The 20,773-nt window shown below is 48.3% G+C and overlaps 1 protein-coding gene across 3 annotated transcripts in view; it reads left to right on the top strand.

Annotated features, from left to right (window-relative positions):
* PAK1 (p21 (RAC1) activated kinase 1) overlaps nucleotides 1-20,773 on the top strand; it is a 111,353-nt gene that overhangs the window by 75,259 nt on the left and 15,321 nt on the right. For all 3 annotated transcript variants that reach the window (XM_053385446.1, XM_053385445.1, XM_053385444.1), the window contains 5 exons: nucleotides 2,115-2,262; nucleotides 3,595-3,632; nucleotides 13,073-13,189; nucleotides 15,191-15,368; nucleotides 17,985-18,048. In XM_053385446.1, the coding sequence (XP_053241421.1) occupies nucleotides 2,118-2,262; nucleotides 3,595-3,632; nucleotides 13,073-13,189; nucleotides 15,191-15,368; nucleotides 17,985-18,048 (542 nt within the window). In that variant the 5' untranslated portion in view covers nucleotides 2,115-2,117. The remainder of the gene's footprint in view (nucleotides 1-2,114; nucleotides 2,263-3,594; nucleotides 3,633-13,072; nucleotides 13,190-15,190; nucleotides 15,369-17,984; nucleotides 18,049-20,773) is intronic.

Below are 20,773 nucleotides of genomic sequence, written 5' to 3'. Positions count from 1 at the left end.
GGGGAAATTCCTGCCATGCCCCTGTCCCAATGACAGACGACACACGACGGCATAGCAAGGTCAAGCGCAAAGCCCTAAAAGTAGGGAGAGGTGGGCGGGTGTTCTGAATGCATCCGCCGAAAGAGGAAGCTATGGGTCACGTGCATGGGCATAAATAGGTCCCTTGAACCGTTTGGACTGCGTCCCGTTGGCCAGATTGCACCCAGCTACGAGGGACCTGGGATGCGGGTGGTGCTGTGGGTTAAACCTAGGACTTGCCGATCAGAAGGTCGGCAGTATGAATCCCCGTGACGGGGTGAGCTCCCGTTGCTTGGTCCCCGCTCCTGCCAACCTAGCAGTTTGAAAGCACGTCAAAGTGCAAGTAGATAAATAGATACCGCTCCAGCAGGAAGTTAAACGGTGTTTCCGTACGCTGCTCTGGTTCGCCAGAAGAGGCTTAGTCATGCTGGCCACATGACACGGAAGCTGTACGCCGGCTCCCTTGGTCAATAAAGCGAGATGAGCGCTGCAACCCCAGAGTCGTCTGTGACTGGACTTAATGGTCAGGGGTCCCTTTACCTTTACCTTTTACGAAGGACCTACCAATCGGGTGTTGTGGCTGACCAATCGTACACACCCACAACACAGGGTGTCGGTTGTCCAGGTCTCATTGCAATACGTGCCCTCTTTAAGGGAGGACCCAATTTATGGAATCGACATCACGATATGGACTTCCAAAGTGGTTTTGGATGATCTATTGATATATCTCCCAGCCCTACTCTGCGGTAGGAGGGGCTGTGAGAGAAGGTAGCTGAGCTACGCTCACCCATGGCTGAGCAGGGAGCGCCCTAACTGTTGAAATATGGCGGCTCGCTTAACAATGCATGCTGAACTGAGTGGCACCTTGATTTTGACCCCCGCCCCCTCCATAAAAAAAGCACACCTTGTGCTCTTTTAAGCAGCCTTGGCCAGCTGTGCTGGCAGGAGCTGGTGGAAGCTTTAGTTCACAATATCCAGAGGGCACCAGCTTGGCACCAGCATAAAGGCTGCTCTTTATGCGTGAGTTGCACGTGTGGGAATGCTTAAGGCAATAAAACTGCAGCCATTGCTGTGGTCCTGAATGGGGTAACTGTGCCCTTGAAGGACCAGGTGCGCAGCCTGGGAGTCATTTTGGACTCACAGCTGTCCATGGAGGAACTGGTTAATTCTGTGTCCAGGGCAGCTGTTTACCAGCTCCATCTGGTACACAGGGTGAGACCCTACCTGCCCGCAGACTGTCTCGCCAGAGTGGTACATGCTCTGGTTATCTCTCGCTTGGACTACTGCAAAGCGCTCTACGTGGGGCTACCTTTGAAGGTGACCTAGAAACTGCAATTAATCCAGAATGTGGCAGCTAGACTGGTGACTGGGAGTGGCCGCCGGGACCACATAACACCGGTTCTGAGAGATCTGCATTAGCTCCCAGTACGTTTCCGAGCACAATTCAAAGTGTTGATGTTGACCTTTAAAGCCCTAAACGGCCTCGGTCCTGTATACCTGAAGGAGCGTCTCCACCCACATCGTTCTGCCCGGACACTGAGATCCAGCGCCAAGGGCCTTCTGGCGGTTCCCTCATTGCGAGGAGTGAGGTTACAGGGAACCAGACAGAGGGCCTTCTCAGTAGTCTCGCCCGCCCTGTGGAAAACCCTCCCTTCAGATGTGAAGGAAATAAGCAGCTATCTTCTCTTTAAAAGACATCTGAAGGCAGCCCTGTTTTGGGAAGTTTTTAATATTTAACGCTGTATTGTTTTTAACTCTTGATTGGGAGCCGCCCAGAGTGGCTGGGGAAACTCAGCCAGATGGGCGGGGTATAAATAATAATAATAATAATAATAATAATAATAATAATAATAATAATAATAAAAAATATAAAATATTATCATTATTTATTACATTCTGCTTTGCGTGCAGAAGGTCCCAGGCTCAATTCTTGGCATTCCCAGCCATGGCCAGGATTTCTCCCCGTTCGAAATCCTAGAGAGCTGCTGCCGTTCAGTGCAGACAGTACTGAGCTATATGGTCTGACTCTGTGTAAGGCATCTTCCCGTGTTGCTACAAAACTGTCCTCATGGCTGCGCTGCTTGCCCTCTTCCCAGGGGATGCCTGAGCAATGGGCCCGCTTGCTGCAAACCTCCAACATCACCAAATCGGAGCAGAAGAAGAACCCTCAGGCCGTGCTCGACGTCCTAGAGTTCTACAATTCCAAAAAGACCTCCAATAGCCAGAAGTATATGAGCTTCACAGGTAGGTCATGATGAATGGATGGATGAGAAACCCTTCCTTGCACAGGTAGTCAGGTGCGCATGGTCAGCTTTTACTTGGCTTGCCTGTGGGATATTTGTTGTTTTTTTGAGATGCCAAGAGAATTTGCACATATCCTGGCTAAAAATCGACCGGCTGGATGTTCTGGTGGTGGTGGTGGGGTGTGTGTGTGTATGTGTGTGTGTGTGTGTATATATATATATATATATATATATATATATATATATATATATATGTGTGTGTGTGTGTGTGTGTGTGTATTAGCGGGATTAAGGTAAATTCAACAGTACAGTCATACCTTGGTTTTCAAACAGCCTAGTTCTCGGGCATTTCGGCTCCTGAACGAACGCAACACGGAAGTGAGTGTTCCGGTTTTCGAACGTTCTTTTGGAAGCCCAATGTCCAACAGGGCTTCCATGGCTTCTGATTGGCTGCAGGAGCTTCCTGCAGCCAATCAGAAGTCACGCTTTGGTTTTTGAACGTTTTAAGTGATTAAAAATGAGATAGTAGGTGCTCTTGGTGGTTGAAGCAGGTGTGTTTTTCCCTTCCTCAATGTGACGTTTAGGGACACTGGTGGCGCCACAGAGCTTAGGGCTTGCCGATCAGAAGGTTGGTGGTTCGAATCCCCATGATGGAGTGAGCTCCCGTTGTTCGGTCCCTGCTCCTGCCCACCTAGCAGTTTGAAAGCACGTCAAAGTGCAAGTAGATAAATAGGTACCGCTCCAGCGGGAAGGTAAACAGCGTTTCCGTGCGCTGCTCTGGTTCGCCAGAAGAGGCTTAGTCCTGCTGGCCACATGACCCGGAAGCTGTATGCCGGCTCCCTTGGCCAGTAAAGCGAGATGAGCGCCGCAACCCCAGAGTCGTCTGCGACTATACCTAATGGTCAAGGGTTCCTTTACCTTTACCTTTAATGTGACGTTTAAGCCTCTCATCCCGAGAAGTCTTGGACGGGGGACTAAAAGTGTGTAAGCCTTATTTATTTAAAGTATTTTTACCCCACTCTTCAGCCAGATCAGCTTGCAGTGGTCAGTTCTAAGATGCTCTCTGCCTTCGGCCTCAAATTGGAAAAGAAACATCACAAAAGGAAAAGGGAGTGGGAGGGAGGAGGAAGAAAGCAAACTCCAGCACTAGCTCTAGGTTACAAAGTTCTTATGGAGGAACGGTTGTTCTGAAACTAGTGGCTCTGCAGATTTAGTCTCTTTGCCTTTTCTGTTGGTGATTGGAGAAAATATGTCTTCAGTGGTTTGATCGGGATTGCCTTTGGTTTTAATTTGATTTCATCTGAAGGTGTTCTGTTTTTCTTTCCCCTTCCAGATAAATCTGCAGAAGACTATAACTCCTCCAACACACTGGTAAGTCGAAGTTCAGTCTTGTAGCTATATCAAAGGCTGCAGTCGCAGGCAGAGTGAGCACTAAAACCAGGAGGCTGATATGTCCCTAACTCAGGGGTGGGGAATCTGGGGTCTGCAAAACCACCTTGATCAGTGGTTCCTAAGCACCTGGCAGTGCCAGTGCCACAGAGCCAGTGTGGCGTAGTGGTTAAGAGTGGTGGACTCGTAATCTGGTGAACCGGGTTCGCTTCCCTGCTCCTCCACATGCAGCTGCTGGGTGACCTTGGGCCAGTCACACTTCTCTGAAGTCTCTCAGCCCCACTCACCTCACAGAGTGTTTGTTGTGGGGGAGGAAGGGAAAGGAGATTGTTGGCTGCTTTGAGACTCCTTTGGGTAGTGATAAAGCGGGATATCAAATCCAAACTCTTCTTCTCTCTTCTGGCAATCTGCTGGTTGTTGGGCGCTGCCAAGCTCTATCATCATCACTTGGAATGCAGAACCTGTGATGCTTTCAATATTGAGGGACTCCGGTTTGCATGTGCCCCAGATAGCATGGCAGCATCTAGGGAGCCACAGGTTCCCCATTAACCCATCACTACACCAAATTTTCTTCTTCTTCTTTGGCGATCCCTCGTAGCCGAGTAAGATAGTCTTCCATGAACACAGTCTTAACAGTGAGTCCGTAAGTGACTGTGGAGGCCAATTCTGGATCCACACGTCCTTCCACAGTGTGAACATAGGTTTCCGGGTGGGAGTTGATCACGGTGAGGGTTTGCCAAGCGTGCCTTCCTCTTAGCACGTTTCTCCCTTGCATCCTGAGTTTGAATGTCTTCAAAGCCCATGACACCTTTGGTAAAGGCTGTTCTCCAACTGTAGCGCTCGCAGACCAGTGTTTCCCAGTTGTCAGTGTACATGCTACATTTTTTAAAATAGATTTGCCTTGAGAGAGTCTTTAAACCTCTTTTGTTGACCACCAGCATTATGCTTTCCATTTTAAAGTTTGGAATAGAGTAGTTGCTTTGGAAGATGAAAATCAGGCATCTGAACAACATGACCAGTCCAACGAAGTTGATGTTGAAGAATTATTGCTTCGACACGGGTGATCTTTGCTTCTTTCAGTACACTGGCATTAGTTCGCCTGTCTTCCCAAGTGATATGTAGAATTTTGTGGAGACGCCGTTGACAGAATCTTTCCATTTTCTCCCGGTTGAAGTGCAGAGTGTTTGAGGACCGCGACATTCGCAGGGAAACCAAAATGCTTGTTTACAAAGCTATTGTGCTACCAACCTTCCTGTATGCTTGTGAAACATGGACCGCTTACAAACGCCATCTCCAAATACTTGATGGCTTTCAGCGGAATGTGTGAGAAGACTTTATGTCCTCTTCTGAAGGGAAAGGGGTGATAGGTATGTGGGGTTTTGGATTATCTGTTGCCCTGCTTCCCAGTTTGTGTGTGGTTAGGTCCCTCCGATGTCATTGGCATAAAGAGAGCATTGTGATAGCTGCTGTTGCATCAGGGATGGGGGCCTGTGGCACTCGAGTTGTGGCTCCTATCATGTCTGGGGCTGGTGGCCTTTGGGGCCTGAGAACAGCTGGAGAGAATTAGGCTCCCCATCCCTGCATCACATCTTCGTTTTCCAGCCTCCACCTCTCCCATCGCACCGTGGCAGATGTGCAAGTAAATGGGTAATCTCCTTTAAGATACCTTTTCTGTGCTACCCCAATGGTGGTCATAGTATAAGGTAAAGGTACCCCTGCCCATACAGGCCAGTCTTGCCAGACTCTGGGGTTGTGCGCCCATCTCACTCAAGAGGCCGGGGGCCAGCGCTGTCCGAAGACACTTCCAGGTCACGTGGCCAGCGTGACATCGCTGCTCTGGCGAGCCAGAGCCGCACACGGAAACGTCGTTTACCTTCCCGCTGGTAAGCGGTCCCTATTTATCTACTTGCACCCGGGGGTGCTTTCGAACTGCTAGGTTGGCAGGCGCTGGGACCGAGCAGCGGGAGTGCACCCCGCCGCGGGGATTCGAACCGCCGACCTTTCGATCAGCAAGCCCTAGGCGCTGAGGCTTTTATTTTGGCCAGTTTCCTCACTTACACTCACTGGAGGCAGTTGGAGGATGGATGATGGCTAACAGATTGAGTTGAATCCTGACAGAAGTACTGTTTTGGGGGACAGGAGGCGGGCGGGTGTGGAGGACTCCCTGGTCCTGAATGGGGTAACTGTGCCCCTGAAGGACCAGGAGCACAGCCTGGGAGTCATTTTGGACTCACAGCTGTCCATGGAGGTGGTCAATTCTGTGTCCAGGGCGGCTGTCTACCAGTTCCACCTGGTACGCAGGCTGAGACCCTACCTGCCCGCGGACGGTCTCGCCAGAGTGGTGCATGCTCTGGTTATCTCCGCTTGGACTACTGCAATGCGCTCTATGTGGGGCTACCTTTGAAGGTGACCCGGAAACTGCAATTAATCCAGAATGCGGCAGCTAGACTGGTAACTGGGAGTGGCTGCCGGGACCACATAACACTGGTCCTGAAAGATCTACGTTGGCTCCCAGTATGTTTCCAAGCACAATTCAAAGTGTTGGTGCTGTCCTTTAAAGCCCTAAACGGCCTCGGTCCTGTATACCTGAAGGAGCGTCTCCACCCCCATTGTTCAGCCCAGACACTGAGATCCAGCACCGAGGGCCTTCTGGCGGTTCCCTCATTGTGAGAAGTGAGGTTACAGGGAGCCAGACAGAGGGCCTTCACAGTAGTGGTGCCCACCCTGTGGAACACCCTCCCTTCAGATGTGAAGGAAATAAGCAGCTATCCTATCTTTAAAAGACATCTGAAGGCAGCCTAGTTTTTAATATTTAATACAGTACTGTTTTTAACATTTGATTGGGAGCCGCCCAGAGTGGCTGGGGAAACTCAGCCAGATGGGCGGGGTATAAATAATAAGTTGTTATTATTATTATTATTATTATTATTATTATTATTATTATTATTGGCTAAGAGACAGGCTAAGGGACTTAGGCGATCAAGACAGGCTTAAGCAGGAACAGGTGTGCTGAATGCAGAAGGCCTGAAGTTGAATCTCTGTCATTTCCACACACAGCGGTTCCTGGGAAAGGAACTTAGACCTTGGTCAACTGGAGTAGATGATTGCCACCATCCCATCTGCTCTGCACATTTAAAGCAGTCTCATACCAATCGTGGCTCCTCCCCAAAAAAATATTGGGAACTGTAGTTTGTTATGGGTGCAGAGCGTTGCAAGGACATCCCCCTTTCCCCTCGCAGAGCTACAAATCCCAGAGTTCCTGGGGAGGAAGGATTTGATGGTTAAACTAAGGTTACCAGACGTCCCCGTTTCCCGGATTTACAAATCAGTCCCCTGACAAAATCCATCTATTTAGCAGGAAGTTGGAAAGTGTCCCCGAATTCATTGGAAAAAATCTGGTAACCTTAGGTTAAACCACTCTGTGGAACTCCCTTCCATCTGATGTCAAGGAAATAAACAACCATCTGGCTTTTAGAAGAAATCTGAAGTCAGCCCTGTATTGGGAATTTTTTTTAAAAAATCTGATGTTTTACAATTTTTTATGATGGATGGGTGGGGTATTTATAATAATATTAATAAAAATAAAAATATTTATACCCCGCCCTCCCCAGCCAAGACCGGGCTCAGGGCGGCTAACAACCAATAATAAAAACAAGTTAATTGAAATACAACTTAAAAAAACAAGATTAAATACAACATTAAAATGCAGCCTCATCACAGGAGGAGAAAGGAAAAAAGAAAGAAAGAGGGGGAGGGAGTCAAATTGGTTCTAAGCCAAAGGCCAGGCGGAACAACTCTGTCTTACAAGCCCTGCAGAAAGAAATCAGATCCCACAGGGCCCTGGTCTCATGAGGCAGAGTGTTCCACCAGGCCGGGGCCAGTGCTGAAAAGGCCCTGGCTCTGGTTGAGGCTAATCGGACTTCCTTAGGGCCCGGGACCTCTAGGGTGTTGCTATTTATGGACTGTGAGGCTCTCCGCGGGGCATCCCAGGTGAGGCGGTCCCGTAGGTACAAGGGTCCTATATTATATTATTATTATTATTATTATTATTATTATTATTATTATTATTATTATTAATTTAATTGGGAATCATAGAATTGTAGAGTGGGAACGGACCCTGAGGATCATCTAGTCCAACCCCAAGCAATGCAGGAATATGCAGCTGAATTGTAGCGCCGCGAGAGGAGTAGGGGTCCCCGAAGAACTCTCAGCACCCTTAAGAAAGTTCAGTTCCCAGGATGCTATCGGAAGGGGGCAAGCCATGAATGTTTACAGCGCTGAGATACTGCTTTAAACATTTAGTGCCGGTGACTCCTTGGGCCGAGCTTCTATAAGGACCGCTTCTTTTCTTCATTGCTCAGTGGGGATTTGAAACCTGACTCTCACCTGCACAACAAATGGGGGAGAGTTTTGTTGTGCCCAGGTCCTACTTGTGGCCAGAGAAGGATGCTGGTCTAACTGGGCCTTTGGACTGATCCAACAAGGCAGAGTCTGACCCACTCCTTTGGTAATCCTCATAGAACTCTAGCCCAGTGGTTGCCATTATTTTGATTTTGAACTGATTTTAAAATTGATTGATTTTAGAATGTTGTGTTACTTTTGTTCTTGTTAGCCGCTCTGAGTCTGGCTTTGGCTGGGGAGGGTGGGATATAAATAAATAAATTATTATTATTATTATTATTATTATTATTATTATTATTGATAAGTGTTAGTGCCTCCAGCAGCTGGACGGCAGGCAGAAACTCCACAGGTCAATAAAGCACTGAGTTCCAGGCAGGGGCACGCTTTACCTGTGGAATTTTGGCCTGTTTTCAGCCGCCGCGAATGACAGCAGCTCAAGAGGTTTGCTTTCCCTTTTAAAAATTTCAGGTGAGGCCTAAGGGCAGAGGGGGTGTGAAATGAATCTGAAGTCAGGGGGAACTGGCAGGGCTGGAAAAACTGTTTTGCAAATTGGGAAGTTGATCTAGTTTTGCTACTGTGGTTGTTGTTCTGTTCTTGCCGGAAGAAAGGAAAAAAACCACACACACACACACACACACACACACACACACACACTCGAGTTGAAATCGAAAACAAGCGCAGGAAAAATAGTAGGCATGATGTAATTGCATTAAAACCATCTCTTCCAAAGAACGAATAAAATTAGACATCTGTATTTAACACCTACACATTCATGTGGCTTTCTCACTTTGGAGAGATCGTGCTCATTTTTCTTCTGCCGAAGATATTGTTGTGGACTCTCTTTCCTCAGAGCTTTTTAAGCAGAGGTTGGATGGCCATCTGTCATGAGTGATTTAGTTGCAATTCCCGCACTGCGGGAGGTTGGAATAGGTAAACTAAGGCCCAGGGGCTGGATCTGGCCCAATCGCCCAATCTCAATCCGTCCCATGGACGGGCCAGGAATCAGCGTGTTTTTACATGTGTAGAATGTGTCCTTTTATTTAAAATGCATCTCTGGGTTATTTGTGGGGCCTGCCTGGTGTTTTTACATGAGTAGAATGTGTTGTTGTTGTTGTTTAGTCGTTTAGTCGTGTCCGACTCTTCGTGACCCCCTGGACCAGAGCACGCCAGGCACTCCTGTCTTCCACTGCCTCACACAGTTTGGTCAAACTCATGCTGGTAGCTTCGAGAACACTATCCAACCATCTCGTCCTGTGTCATCCCCTTCTCCTTGTGCCCTCCGTCTTTCCCAACATCAGGGGCTTTTCCAGGGAGTCTTCTCTTCTCATGAGGTGGCCAAAGTCTTGGAGCCTCAGCTTCAGGATCTGTCCTTCCAGTGAGCACTCAGGGCTGATTTCCTTCAGAATGGAGAGGTTTGATCTTCTTTCAGTCCATGGGACTCTCAAGAGTCTCCTCCAACACCATAATTCAAAAGCATGTCTCATTCTTCGGTGATCAGCCTTCTTTATGGTCCAGCTCTCACTTCCATACATCGCTACTGGGATGCGTTTTATTTGTCAGGTAGAAAAGGCATGTGGCGTTCTTATTACCCAGCAGGTGAGACAGCAGCGCTTCCCGAACAAAAGAAGTCCGGGGAGAGCGAGCGAGAAAGTGCCCAGCGAGCGTTTTGATAACCAGAGCAATCAAAGCAGTTGGCGTGGGCCGTCGGCCAAAGTGTCCTTCGTTAGCATGGCAAGAGCACGTTGCTGTGCCAACGAACTGCCTTTGATGTCGTCTGGTGGTGGTTTTTCTAAAGAGCGAGTCTGGGGGAAATCGCTTCGCTCTCAAGCGCAGCAGTGGCAAACGGTCTCTTCCCTCCCCTCTCCCCCGGTGCTTCCGTTTTAAAAATAAATGGCTGTTTATAAATTATAATCACCACCTGAAGTTAGGGAAAGGTACAGTCTTTTGGAAGCACGGGTCTGATTACAAAACATCGCAAACGGTTGCCTTTTCTTTGAATAATTTAATTGGCCGACGTGTCTCTTTCCTTGTTATTGCTGTTTAGTCGTTTAGTCATGTCCGACTCTTCGTGACCCCATGGACCAGAGCACGCCAGGCACTCCTGTCTTCCACTGCCTTCCGCAGTTTGGTCAAACTCATGTTGGTAGCTTCGAGAACACTGTCCAACCATCTTGTCCTCTGTCGTCCCCTTCTCCTTGTGCCCGCCATCTTTCCCAACATCAGGGTCTTTTCCAGGGAGTCTTCTCTTCTCATGAGGTGGCCAAAGTATTGGAGCCTCAGCTTCAGGATCTGTCCTTCCAGTGAGCACTCAGGGCTGATTTCCTTAAGAATGGAGAGGTCTGATCATCTTGCAGTCCATGGGACTCTCAAGAGTCTCCTCCAACACCATAATTCAAATGCATGTCTCTTTCTTGATTATGCCCAATTTATACCCTTATCTATACATGCAGTTTCACGAGCCGCCAAAAGTTATTCCTTGTGGAACGGACTCCCTTGGGATGTTGTGGACTCTCCTTCCCTGAAGGTTTTTAAGCAGAGGTTGGGTGGCCATCTGTCATGGTTGCTTTAGTCGAAATTGCTGCACTGCAGGGGGGTTGGACTAGATGACCCTTGGGATCCCTTCCCAATCCACAGTTTTGTGATTCTTTATAGAAGACACAGATACTGTCCCTTTTCCCCAAGACCAGCTTTGCTGCCACCAAAATATTAAGCGTGAGTATCTTCTTTGCTCAGTCCAGTCTAGGTGGCTGGATAATTCTTGAATTACCCATGCTTAGATTCACATGAGTTACCTGAAAGATTTCTGTGTTGCATTCCACCAAGGGACCTTGAGCTTTGACCACCTGATAGGGTAGGATGGGATAGGGACTCTGGTGGTGCTGTGGTTTAAACCACTGGGCCTCTTGGGCTTGCCGATCAGAAGGTCGGTGGTTCAAATCTGTGCGATGGGGTGAGCTCCTGTTGCTCTGTCCCAGCCCCTGCCAACCTAGCAGTTCGAAAGCACACCAGCGCCAGTAGATAAATAGGTACCACTGCGGCAGGAAGGTAAATGGCATTTCCATGCGCTCTGGTTTCTGTCACGGTGTCCTGTTGCTCCAGAAGCAATTTAATCCTGCTGGTCACATGACCCGGAAAGCTGTTTGTGGACAAACATTGGCTCCCTCAGCCTGAAAGCGAGATGAGGGCCGCAACCCTATAGTCGCCTTTGACTGGACTTCACTATCTAGGGGTCCTTTACCTTTTTACTTTATAGGATGCAAATCTGCAACATTAGCACTGTACTTTCCTGCCATCTACGTGTGGGTGGGCAAACTGCAGCTGTGCGGTGCAATGCGCCCTCTCTCGAACCCAGACCCCTTTCAATGGACCATCCTGTTCTCTTGTCAACTATGCTGATAATGCTTCTGTCTTGCTTGCTTGCCTCTGTGGATCTCTGACTTCTGCCTGCCTGGAATGCAGCCAGCTATACGAAATGACATCCATGGTCCCATGTTTTGCCTCTGGCCCCGCCCACCATTGGCACGCGGCCCCCGAAAAGCTTCCCCATAGAGAATGTGGCCCTCGGGCTCAGGAACGTCCCCCACCCATGATCTAGTAAATTGACCTGAAATACATTAGCTTTTGTGACATCGTCGGTAGAGCCCGGTTCTCTTAATCTCCAGGTAGTGGGTTCGAGTCCCATGTTGGGCGAAAGATTCCTTCATTTCAGGGGGTTGGACTAGATGATCCTCGTGTTCCCGTCCAATTCTGTGATTCTAAACATTACTTCCTTCAAGGTCCACAGTCTCCCCCCCCCTCCTTTCTTTTTTTTAAAGTGTCTTCTTTAAAGTAAGAAAGGAAGAAAGAAAGGAAGAAAGAAAACAGGCCGGCTGAAGTTTGCCAGCAGGAGAAAAACAGATTAGGAGGAAAGTTTGGCTTTCCTTGGCAAAACAGTTGTCCTTATCACGCAGTTTGTACGTCAGTTTTGCCAGTTCCGCATAGTCCATCAGTTTCTCTTGCCACTGTTCTTTTGTCGGGGTTTCTTCATTCTTCCATCCTCGTGCTATTAAGACTGTTGTCACATACATAAATATGTTCTTGATTTTCCTTGGCAGGTCTTTTCCTACAATCCCTAACCCAAAATGCTTCTTTTTTCTCTTTTTTTTTACAAATGTTAATTTAAACATTTTCTTCAACTCATGGCCTGCTATACATTTCCATCCAGATACACTATGCCCACAACTTACACATAGGTTTGGGGGATCATGCCTGCAGCGAAAATTGCATCTAATCCAAACACATTAGGTTGAACGGCGGGTGGGATTGCCAAAGTCTTTTTTCCCAGATGCCCGTCCCTTTTATAATAGTCTTAAATTTGTTTTGCCAAGTGTGTGAAACTCAAGGCGCACAAGTTACCGTATTTTTCGCGTCATAGGGCGCACCGGACCATAGGGCGCACCTAGTTTTTAGAGGGGGAAATCAAGAAAAAAAATATTATTTCCCCCCATCCCCAAAGAGCAGCGTACAGGCTGTGCACAACCTCTCCCCACTGGACGGGTTGCGCACGGCTATGGCACAAGCCAAGACAGCGAGTGCGATGGATCCCGCTCGCTGTTTTGGCTTCCTCTTTAGCCCGTGCAACCTCTCCCTGCCAGAGGGGTTGCGTGCGGCCATGGCACAAGCCAAGACAGCGAGCAGAGAAGAGGAGACCCTTCTGTTCCTCCTCCGGCTTCCAAGCAGGTGCGTGGCTGAAGCCTTTGGAGCACAGCGGGACCTCGCGCTGCGCTCTGAAGGCTTCGGGTTCCTTTGGCTGAAGCCGGGAGAGTCTTGCTCTCCCGGCTTCAGCTAAAGGAACCTGAAGCCTTCGGAGTGCAGTGCAAGGAGCCTGCATTCGCTCCATAGGACGCACACACATTTCCCCTTAATTTTTGGAGAAGAAAAAGTGTGTCCTATAGAGCGAAAAATACAGTAAATGTGCGTGAATTGAGAGCTTGCTGTGGTTTCATTTCCCTGCCTCCTAAGCGCCTCTCCTTTCCATGCAGAATGTGAAGGCGGTATCTGAGACCCCCGCCGTCCCCCCTGTGTCAGAGGACGAAGATGATGAAGACGATGCTGCCCCTCCCCCGGTCATCGCTCCCCGGCCCGAGCACACGAAGTCCGTAAGTCGAAGTCTCAAAGCGGCTGGGCTCCCTCTTGAGTAAAGGCATTGGGCCTTCGGAGAATTGATTCGGGTGTCTTGTGCCCCACAAGTATAATGTCGTCTGGGTGAAGGGCAGGCCCCTATCCATTGCATGAACGTAACCACAATAATAAAAAAATATTATTATATAAATTATGAGTAGGGATTTGAACTCTGCCCAGCTCCATTCCTGAAGCCCTGCTCCATTGCTTAAAAGTGCAGAATTATGTTATTCAGTCGCTGGATAGCCAGATGGCTCAAACTTGGGTCTCCAGCTGTTTTTGGACTAGAGTTCCCATCGTCCCTGACCACTGGTCCTGCTAGCTAGGGATGATGGGAGCTGTAGTCCTGCAACAGCCAGAAACCCAAGTTTAAGAAACTCTAGACCTGCGGTTCTCAACCTGTGGGTCCTCAGATGTTGTTGGACTACAACTCCCATCATTCCTGAGCTCTGGCCTTGCTAGCTAGGGATGATGGGAGTTGTAGTCCAACAACATCTGAGGACCCACAGGTTGAGAAAGGCTGCTCTAGACATTTATCCCAGCAGGGTATGAAAGCAACAGTCTGGACTATCATTGCCCCAGATTCAGAACAACATACGCCTGTCCTAAGTCACCGCTGTCTGGACTATCATTGCCCCAGATTCAGAACAACGTACGCCTGTCCTAAGTCACCGCTGTGTTCTGTGACCTGTATATAAAGGTGCAAATAGAGCAAATATACTTTTGCATTTTAAGGCAGGGCATTGAAACCTTCCCTCAAAAAAGGGAGGCACTGTTCAGCTGACTCTCTGATTCTACAGATGCTTTAAGGATCTCTCCCCAACCATAAAAAGCTTGTATTTTTCTTTTTCAGAAGGGAGCTGGGATTTTGCACTCAGTTCTCTATTCCGTGCTCTCACAGTATCACAACATAAAGCACGTTGTTAAGAAAGTCTCCTTTAGGGAAAAATCTCAGCTTTTGCTATAATAGCGTGAGAAGGGAGGTTCAGTTTGGGCCTAGAGAGAGGCTCCATTTTAGGAAGCCAGGCATTCACGTTCTCAGCCAGCTGAATTGCAACTGCAGCTTGTGAATTCATTGTTGTTTTCAGTGCGAATCTCCCTTTGCAGATTTAAAGTAGTCATCACCTAGATGTCACTCCTAACCGCACCTCCTTACTAATCAAGCCATTTTCAATAGCCTAGCAGGTCCTCCCAGCAGATCCCAAAATCTGTGTTAATCTCCTTTCCCTCACAGATTTTTTGCAGCCAGTTTTGCAGACCTATTAGGCCAGGCATGGCCAAACTTGGCCCTCCAGCTGTTTTGGGACTACAACTCCCATCATCCCTAGCTCACAGGACCAGTGGTCAGGGATGATGGGAACTGTAGTCCCAAAACAGCTAGAGGGCCAAATTTGGCCATGCCTTTTTAGGCCAACTCTTTTAAACACCCACCCACTGGATTTGCAGTTTTGGCCACCAGTTTTGGAGTCACATTTCACTGGGCTGCAGCACTGTGTACTGCCGTGGTGAATCTCAGGGAGTTTGGGACTAAGCAAGAACCTCCTTTTTAGCCGTTGGTAGTGTTTGATTTACCTCAGAACTATTCACATATATGGGACACGGGTGGCGCTGTGGGTTAAACCACAGAGCCTAGGGCTTGCTGATCAGAAGGTCGGCGGTTCGAATCCCCGCGACGGGGTGAGCTCCCATTGCCCGGTCCCTGCTCCCGCCAACCTAGCAGTTCAAAAGCACGTCAAAGTGCAAGTAGATAAATAGGTACCACTCTGGCGGGAAGGTAAACGGCGTTTCCGTGTGCTGCTCTGGTTCGCCAGAAGTGGCTTAGTCATGCTGGCCATATGACCCAGAAGCTGTACACCGGCTCCCTCAGCCAGTAAAGCGAGATGAGCGCTGCAACCCCAGAGTCGGCCATGACTGGACCTAATGGTCAGGGGTCCCTTTACCTTTATTTACATATATATTCTACCCCCCGCTCCCTGCAGATATACACCCGGTCGGTGATCGAACCCCTTCCTCCAGCCCCGACCCGAGACGTGGCCACCTCTCCGATCCCATCGCCTTCCGAAAACAGCACGACCCCTCCAGACACGTTGGCGAGGAGTACGGAGAAGCAGAAAAAGAAACCGAAAATGACAGACGAGGAAATCTTGGAGAAATTAAGTAAGTCTTCTCACTGCTGGGTTTTTCAAATGGAACCTCAGGGAAATGGATATATTTCAGGTCACCTCACACTGTCGCCACTTCACAACTGCGCTCCTCTCTCTCTCTCTATCTTACACACACACACAGCCAAAGTGCAAAATTTAGCACTTTCACGACACCGAAGAGATGTTTTTGTTCTTAAAAAACCCCCAGCTTTCTGTATCCTCTCACAGTGGTGTCAGCTGGTGGGTTCAGCTTCTTCAAAGGAGGAGAGATGCTCTCTCTCTGTGTGTGTTTGTGTGTTAGGTGTGAATGTCAGAGCTACCCTAGAAGCTCCTTTCAGTTTCAAAACCCTGGGATGTGTGAGGCTGTATTCTAGCCTTGCTGGGGAATGCAAAAACATTTTGAACGCAAAAGCGGCCCTATTGGATGAGAACAAACCCATCCTGTTTTCCAAAAGTGGTGAACCAGACACTTCGAGAAAGCATTCTGGTTGTGTGCGAATGCAACAGCCCTCTCATTGCTGCCTGTCCTCTGACCCACACCCCACTCCTTCAAGCTATATATTTTGGAAAGCAAACTATGGCCCAACCTGGGCATTCTGTTTAGCCTGCTAGTACACCTGTCCTCCACATGGCATTCCCTCTATTTCAGATGTCCGGACAGTGAGCGCTGTTCCTTATGACGCCAAAATGCATTCACGCCCATGCGCAAGAGAGAAGTACAGTGGAACCATGGTTCTCAAACTTAATCTGTTCCGGAAGTCTGTTCCAAAACCAAAGCGTTCCAAAACCAAGGCACGCTTTCCCATAGAAAGTAATGCAGAATGGATTAATCCGTTCCAGACTTTTAAAAAAGACCCCTAAAACAGCAACTGAACATGAATTTTAAGCGGGTGGCGCTGTGGGTTAAACCACAGAGCCTAGGACTTGCCAAACAGAAGGTCGGCGGTTCGAATCCCCGCGACAGGGTGAGCTCCTATTACTCAGTCCCTGCTCCTGCCCACCTAGCAGTTCGAAAGCACGTCAAAGTGCAAGTAGATAAATAGGTACCGCTCCGGCAGGAAGGTAAATGGTGTTTCCGTGCGCTGCTCTGGTTCGCCAGAAGCGGCTTAGTCATGCTGGCCACATGACCCGGAAGCTGTACGCCGGCTCCCTCGGCCAATAAAGCGAGATGAGTGCAACAACCCCAGAGTCAGCCACGACTGGACCTAGTGGTCAGGGGTTCTTTTACCTTTAACATGAATTTCATTATCGAACGAGACCATTGATCCATAAAATGAAAGCAATAAACAATGTACTGCGGTCACACATTCAATCAATCAGTAGCTGAACTGGGTTCCACACAGTCACAAAAACAAAAAAGATCCTCAAAAACACAAAATAAATAGCAAAAACAGACAGACCTTAGCTTAACACTCAAAACGGAAGTGTGGCACTCAAATCGGAAGCGTAACACTCAAAACGGAGCACGTTTGGCTTCTGAAAAATGTCTGCAAATCGGAACACTTAGAGTTTGCAGTGTTTGGGTTGCGAGTTGTTTGAGTACCAAGGCCTTTGAGAACCAAGGTACCACTGTATTTGCAGACTTTGATGAAGCCTAGGGTCAGTAAGGTAATCAACAACCTTTAGAGCGTCCCCCTCCAAAAACAGCCCACAGAGGACTTGCTCGGTATCGCAGAATTGTAGAGTCACAAGGGCCATCTCTTCCATCTGTGAAATATATCTTATAATTTCTGTTCATATATCTTAGTTGTAGTGGATTGGGATCAGCATGGGACTCATATAGAACTTATATACCCTGTATATAATGCATATTTGTGTTAGAATTCCTGCTCCATGATTGCAGTCATGGGATTTTTGCCTATCACATGACGTGGTATATTTTGACTCCACAAAGTGGGAAGTGACGGAGACAGGATGTTTGCGTTGCTGTGTTCCGTGAAGTGGGACTATTGTCCTTTTTCTCTTTGCTGTCTGATGCTAGAGAGAGAGAGGGAGCCATGTTGCAGTGCTCTGTGTGTGTTTATATGTAAATAAAGTAGATTAGCCAAAATGCTGAGTTGCTGAGGTCTGTCACACGCAAGTTGCGCCAACCCTGCGGATCCCTAAGTGTGCCGGTGTCAGTTGGCATCGGTTGCTGTGATGTTCGGGCAGAAGAAAGCTTTTGAAGCTCCCGAACGATCAACCAGGAGGGAGGGAACATGCCTGTCGGGCATGTGTCTCTGCCAGGGTCCTACTCAAGTGTAGGATGAGCTCCTGACAATTTGATGCAGGCACCCTGAAGGCAGCTCATATAAAGGACAAAAGCAGCAAAACGCCACAGTGGTTAATGTATCAGCTGACAGCTAAAGCAATATTCCTGAATACCAGGGAACTTTAAATCACAAGACAACAGGAACGGTTTTGCCCAGTGCCTAAGAGGCAACAGAGATGGCACCAGGTGAACGTGTCCTTATTTTATCTGCTTAGCAAAGCTAATTGCATTCCCAGGGATCTGAGGTCTTGCAAGGAGCTCTGATCAGCTCAGATTCTGTCATGCTTGCTTTTAAATTTGTTTGTTCAGGAGAGCTGATCTGCCTTTCAAAGCTCTTTCATTTCATCCTAATTTTTGTTTCCCTTTTTGTTTTTGAAGGAGGTATTGTGAGTGTGGGTGACCCCAAGAAGAAATATACAAGTTTTGAGAAGATCGGGCAAGGGTTAGTATATGGTCTCCGGCTTCCTTCACCTCTTCTGCCTTCAGCATGAAATGAGCATGGATCTGGAATTGCTCAAAATGCATTTTATCCTTTGCTAGAGCATAGCGACCAGTTGTGATGGCATATTACTGAATCCCAATAGTCTGTGCCCTCAGGTGTGTGACTGAACGCCTGAACACAGTTGTGACTTATTAAAATTTAAAAATCCCTGGGCTGTTTCCCAGTTTGATTAGGTGTAACGAGATGACTCTACAGTTCTATAAAATCATAGGATTGTAGCTCTGGAAGGGTCCCCGAAGGTCATCCAGTCCAACCCCCTGCAATGCAGGAATCTTTCCTCCCGATGTAGGGTTCAAACCCACGACCCTGAGATCAAGAGTCACACACTCTCCAGCTACTGAGCTGTGAAAAAGCAGTCTTAGTTGATTTGATTGACTCAAATCCACACACATATTCTGGTAGAAAACAGCAGTTTTAAAGAAACCAAAGCACATACCGTATTTTCCCGTCTATAAGACACCCCCATGTATATTTTGTGGGGACTCCGATTTAAGAAAATGGGGGGAGATACTATCTGTGTATAAGACAAGCCCAGATTTTGAACATTAGTTTAGAGCAGGGGTCAGCAAACTTTTTCAGGAGGGGGCCGGTCCACTGTCCCTCAGACCTTGCGGGGGGCTGGACCCACCGCCTCCTGAAAGCACTCCCCCTCCCGAAAGGCCCCCCCTGCCTATGCCACTCACGCCGCAGCTGCTGAAGCTGCCTTGTCTTCGGCAGTGTCGGCATCCTCTGTCTCTGCGGGGCACAGAGCCCATGCCTTTGGCCTGGGCAGCGGAGGCAGCCTCCACGCTGCCACCACTTCATTCCTGCTCTGCCGCTTCCTCCCGCTTGTCCACCTTAGCGGGAAGGAAGAGGCGGTGCCCAGAGGTGTCCGCGGCTTCCTGCAGCCAATCCGAAGCCGTGCCATGTCGTGGAAGTCAGTCTCCGCACAGCGAGGCCTCTGCACCGCACCTGTTTACCTATGGGGGCTTGGTGAAGAGGTTGACTCACAGTCCGAGCTGTGAAAATCTTCAGCCGAGGAGAGAGTTTGCCTCGATGTCACGTGAAATGAGCTGGCAAGCGTTTGCAGAGAGCAGTTCAGAGAAAGCCAAGCTTAAGCATGTTAAAATTAGCTGAATGTTTGCCTCTAAAACAGTGAGGATGAAAAGGTGCGCACGCTATTCCTTTTGTGTGTGCGCGCGCACAAACGCTCTTGACACAGCTATTGTGTTCGCCTTCTCTATTCTGGGGCTGCTAACTTTCCCTCCCAGCGTGATCCCAACCAATTAGCGATGGTCGTGAGAGCAGAATGATGTCATGGCGCCATACAACCAATTGGCTCTTGCTGTGCAGTGATGCCACCAAAGGGAAACAAAGCCTCAGTGAAAAGAATTCTGAAGCTCTGCTGGAATGACTAACCTTGGCTTCCTCCTACTGACTACCAAGCTTTTGCTTACCTAAGTTGCTTGCAGGCCACTTAACTTGAGCCATTTTTTCCAAACTCTCCTCTATCTGTGGTTGCTTTTAGCTGAGTCTGGCTTGCAACAGGCTAACTTCCCCTGAAGGCCTATAACTTAGTTGCAGAATAACTGCTTTATGCGTAGAAAATCCCCGGTACAAACCCCAATAGCATCTCCAGATAGGATCATTCCCTGCTTGCAACCTTAGAGAGCCACTGCCAGTCCGTGCAGACAGTGCTAAGGTGTTGTTGTTTAGTCGTTTAGTCGTGTCCGACTCTTCGTGACCCCATGGACCAGGCACTTCTGTCTTCCACTGCCTCCTGCAGTTTGGTCAAACTCATGCTGGTAGCTTCGAGAACACTGTCCCACCATCTTGTCCTCTGTCGTCCTCTTCTCCTTGTGCCCTCCATCTTTCCCAACAACAGGGTCTTTTCCAGGGAGTCTTCTCTTCTCATGAGGTGGCCAAAGTCTTGGAGCCTCAGCTTCAGGATCTGTCCTTCCAATGAGCACTCAGGGCTGATTTCCTTCAGAATGGAGAGGTTTGATCTTCTTGCAGTCCATGGGACTCTCAAGAGTCTCCTCCAGCACCATAATTCAAAAGCATCAATTCTTTGGGGATCAGCCTTCTTTATGGTCCAGCTCTCACTTCCATACATCACTACTGGGAAAACCATAGCTTTAACTATATGGACCTTTGTTGGCAAGGTGATGTCTCTGCTTTTAAAGATGCTGTCCAGGTTCTGTCTAGTGCTAAGGTAGATGGAGCAGTGGTCTGATTCTGTATAAGGCAGCTTCCTATGTTCCTGTTACCGGGGGTGACTGGTTATTTAACTAGCTTCCTTGGCATTCTTAGAGGAGCAATGTCATTTTGCAGTCACGGCAGTGCCCTGCAACGCAGATTGTTGTGTGACAGCTCATAGGGTGATACACAACTAAATCTTGGTTGCAGTGTAGACCCACTAAGTCCATGGATTTCGATGGGTCTGTTCTGAAGATGCCTAAAGTTAGATATTACCCATAGTCTAGTGTGTTATTGATCATTTAGTGTGTTAATACTGTTGTCGAAAAATTGGGAGTTGGCTTTTGCTGCCCAACTCCCCAAGGGATTCTGAGCCCCCCAAACTGGAATTAAGATTGCCGGAAGAAATATCAACAACCTCAGATATGTAGATGACATAACTTTGATGGCAGAAAGTGAGGGGGAATTAAAGAACCTCTTAATGAAG

Source organism: Podarcis raffonei, chromosome 4 (assembly GCF_027172205.1).
Source record: "Podarcis raffonei isolate rPodRaf1 chromosome 4, rPodRaf1.pri, whole genome shotgun sequence".
NCBI classification, from domain to species: domain Eukaryota; kingdom Metazoa; phylum Chordata; class Lepidosauria; order Squamata; family Lacertidae; genus Podarcis; species Podarcis raffonei.
This window is presented reverse-complemented; position numbering and strand designations above follow the sequence as displayed.